The sequence below is a fragment of the Acanthisitta chloris genome, unplaced genomic scaffold, assembly GCF_000695815.1.
Source record: "Acanthisitta chloris isolate BGI_N310 unplaced genomic scaffold, ASM69581v1 scaffold17011, whole genome shotgun sequence".
Classification (NCBI taxonomy): domain Eukaryota; kingdom Metazoa; phylum Chordata; class Aves; order Passeriformes; family Acanthisittidae; genus Acanthisitta; species Acanthisitta chloris.
Window position 1 is genome coordinate 40,635 of NW_008654493.1, and position 3,875 is coordinate 44,509.

The window sequence follows — 3,875 nt, forward strand, 5'->3', positions numbered from 1 at the left end:
CCAGTGGCATCCAGGGTCTCTGGGGTTCTTGTCCCAAAGGGCCCCAAAGCCCATGGTCCAGCAGGGCAGAATGGGAACTTCCCAGGAGGTGCAGGCAAACCTGCTGGGATGCCTACTACAGTGCTGCAGGTCCTGGGTAGTGCCCCTAGGTGATGCAGGACCATGCCTGCCCTGCAGCATGGTCAGCTGCCGGGTCAGCGAGCCCCACTAGGCATGTCATAGGATCATGCCATGATTTAGTTTGAAGCTGCTTATCTTTTGACATTTGCTTTATCTCTTCCTGCCCCGTGGTAATGATCCTGCTCGGGCTGTAGGAAGGAGAAGACCTCCCTGTGCACCAAATCACAAGTGGCTTTTGTCAGGGCTGAAGATGGGATCAGCCATGCTGGGTGGGACACTTCAGTCCCAGCCACAGGGGGCTCGAGAAACACCACCTCACTGGTCTCTTCGGCCTCTTTGGTTCCTGCCCAGGCACAGTGATGAAGGTGAACCTTCACTGTGATGAGGCTTTTCATTAAACATCCCGCTGACCAGAAACCAACCCCCGCAGGATGGCAAGTGCCTCACGTCCCAGAAGGATCAGAAAGCCGGACAGTTACCACCACCCACTGCTGTCCCAGTGCTGCCAGCCTGACAGGGAAGGTTTTTCTTTCCCAGCAAGATGGAATGGAAATGAGCTGTCAGAAAGCTTCAGCCTTGGCAGCCTTTTCTCTGCTTCCAGTCCTCCTCCTCTAGGCTGCATTTCCAGGGCTGATGCTGTCCTTCCCCTGCCTTGCAAGTGCCCTGTTGGAGAGTTGGTATCTGGTTTATCCTTTAGTTTTTTTCTCCCTTCAGGTGCCTAATGGGATGAGGCTTTTATGCCAGGAGTGTAGGACTGTTGGATTGCATCTGTTTTTCCCACCATCCCCTTTCTCAGGTGTTCCCCTGCCCCACAGCATGTCCTGGTGTGATCCTGTGTCCTCGCAGCCTCTCTTGCACACGCCCCCGTGAGCCATTTTAGGGAGGTTTGGATTTTGGTGGCAGTGCCAGCGGCTGCTGTGGGTGGCAGGCGATATCTTTAGCTATGAGTCACTCAAGATGTCTCCGTGTGTCCAGGTGCAGCACTGGGTTTCTCACACTGCTGTGCATGATTTGGTTGTCTTTGCAAGAGGTTCATCTGCTCAGTCTATGAGTATGGGAACAGAAGCAAGAAGCTGGAACAAAACAAAGAGACCTAATATGGCACATTGGTACCTCTGGTCTGTGCACACCCTAAAGTTCTCTCTTCCTACCCTGTGTCCCATGGGGACTGGCAGGAGAATTTCCCAAGCTAATGCCTGATCATGATATTAATACACCTCAATGGGTCCCTCTTCCAAGATCCTGCCCCATCTTCCAATGCCATCACATATCCTTCTTGCACCTCTGACCTCCTGTGGGAGGAGACCCACGGCATCACTGGGTATTGTACCATGAACAGCCTTTGAGGGTAGCTCAGCCTGTCTTGGTTGCAAGAGCTGTTTGCCTGATCTGGGGCATCCAGAACCAAGCTTCAGTGAGTCTAAGTGACCCCAGGCTGGCCTTGCAGAGGGAAGAGACTTACTGGGCAGGACAGCATGTGTGCAGCAGCTTTTCTTCTTCTTTTTAATGTTCCTGAATGAAGACTGACCTTTCTGCAGCCATTCAGTACTGGGCATCTCCCCAAACCCCTCCTTTGCTGGGAAGAGGCTGCCGTACAGCTGTCAAACTTGAGGCCAGGGTGAAACATCCAGGTTCCTGGAGATGTCTGCTAAAGCTCCAGGATGTGTCTGGGATCACTCAGAGTTGTTTTTCCTCTCTGTGAGAGGGTGAACTTGAGTGAGGATGGATGCTGTAGGATGTGTCACCTCCTGAGAAGGATGCTCCATTTTAGACTGCAGGGCCTGATCCAGCATCCCTGTGTGTCCCTCCATATGTGTGTCCAGAGGGGTTGGCCATGCTGAAGGGACTGTTCACCATGTGGTGCAGGCACAAGATGGGGCTTGAGGGCAAGGTGAGGGGAGGCTGAGCCATCTGTTCTTGTCTACACCCAGGGGACATGCTGCGCCTACGCACAGTGCTGGAGGCCATCCAGAAGAACATCCACTCCTCCTCCTTGATCTTCAAGCTGGCTCAGGATGCATTCAAGATCGCCACACCAGCTGACAGCAACTCAGACACAACACTGCTCAATGTGGCACTGGAACTGGGGCTCCAGGTACGGAATAATGCTGGGGATGCTGGTGGCCCTTCTGCCCCATGCACTGTGGCAGTGGCACTGGTGATGGTCTTCCACCAAGCAGGGTGTCCCCCATCTAAGGAGCAAATTCATCCCTGCATAGTCCGAGCAGGGGACCTCAGCCCTGGGAAGCCCCTGTGCCTGCTGCGGTTTGGGTGGAAGTGAGGCAGCACTAGGGAGTTGGTAGGCAACTGGACCAGGGAGACTTTTGGGGAGCACCACTATGTTGGGTGGCCTCACTGGAGCCCTGTGGGGCAGCTGGTCACCCCAAGTTTGCCTCACAGGTGATGCGCATGACCCTGTCCACCCTCAACTGGCGGCGGCGGGAGATGGTGAGGTGGCTGGTGACGTGTGCGACCGAAGTCGGGGAGTGCCTCCCTGTCCTGGGGGGACCTGGCCTGCATGTGGTGGAAGTGGAGTTGGACATGGAGATCCTAGGGTCATTCATAGCCCTGGGCATCTGACTACTCCTGGGTCTCCCATATCTTCCTGAGTAACTTGAGTGCACCTCAGAGCGCCAGCTGGCAGAGCTGGGCCTGCAGGAGTGGCTGGGTTTGGGATTGGGATGGGTCTCCTGTACCCAGGCCGGGCCAGCGGTGCTCACTGTGCCCTTTAGCATGGCAGTGCAGGGTAACCTCTACCCTGTCCCTTTCTGCCCTGTCCCTGCTGGGGCAGAGGCAGCAGCTCAGCACTGCCATGGGCTGGCTTTGGCCTGTCTCTTCACAGGGAAGAGCCGTGTGAACTGAGCCAGGCTCCAGAGCTGTGCTCTGATCTCGGTGTTTTCTTGCAGGGGTGAGGGCCCTGGTGAGCATCCTGCAGAGCTGGTAAAAACCCGGCATTGGGCCAGCCACAGTGATGTCCCACAACACCATCCTGCGCCTGAGCCTGGACTACCCGCAGCGGGAAGAGCTGGCCAGCTGCGCCCGCACCCTGGCACTGCAGTGTGCCATGAAGGACCCCCAGAACTGCGCCCTGTCCGCCCTGACCCTCTGCGAGAAGGACCACATCGCCTTCGAGACCGCCTACCAGATCGTCATCGATGCCGCCTCCACCGGCATGACCTACACCCAGCTCTTCACCATCGCCCGCTACATGGAGCACCGGGGCTACCCGCTCCGGGCGTTCAAACTGGCCTCGTTGGCCATGACGCATCTCAACCTGGCCTACAACCAGGACACACACCCAGCCATCAACGATGTGCTCTGGGCCTGCGCCTTGAGCCACTCTCTGGGCAAAAACGAGCTGGCGGCCATCATCCCACTGGTGGTGAAGAGCGTGCACTGTGCCACGGTGCTCTCGGACATCCTTCGCCGCTGCACCATGACAGCCCCGGGGCTGGCTGGCATCCCTGGCCGCAGGAACTCGGGGAAGCTGATGTCCACCGACAAAGCCCCCCTGCGACAGCTGCTGGACGCGACAATAAGCGCCTACATCAACACCACCCACTCCCGGCTCACCCACATCAGCCCACGGCACTATGGGGAGTTCATCGAGTTCCTCAGCAAGGCCAGGGAGACCTTCCTCCTGGCGCAGGACGGGCACATACAGTTTGCCCAGTTCATTGACAATCTCAAACAAATCTACAAAGGCAAGAAAAAACTGATGCTGCTGGTGCGGGAACGGTTTGGGTGAGCCCCGG

The 3,875-nt window shown here is 56.9% G+C and overlaps 1 protein-coding gene across 1 annotated transcript in view; it reads left to right on the plus strand.

Annotated features, from left to right (window-relative positions):
- Window positions 1-3,868, plus strand: part of LOC103810637 (zinc finger SWIM domain-containing protein 5-like) — a gene marked incomplete at its 5' end in the record, with an annotated part of 28,715 nt that extends 24,847 nt beyond the window's left edge. The window contains 3 exon segments of the mRNA XM_009083550.1: window positions 2,052-2,215; window positions 2,521-2,608; window positions 3,027-3,868. Coding sequence (XP_009081798.1) covers window positions 2,052-2,215; window positions 2,521-2,608; window positions 3,027-3,868 — 1,094 coding nt within the window.
- Window positions 3,869-3,875: the final 7 nt, after the last annotated feature.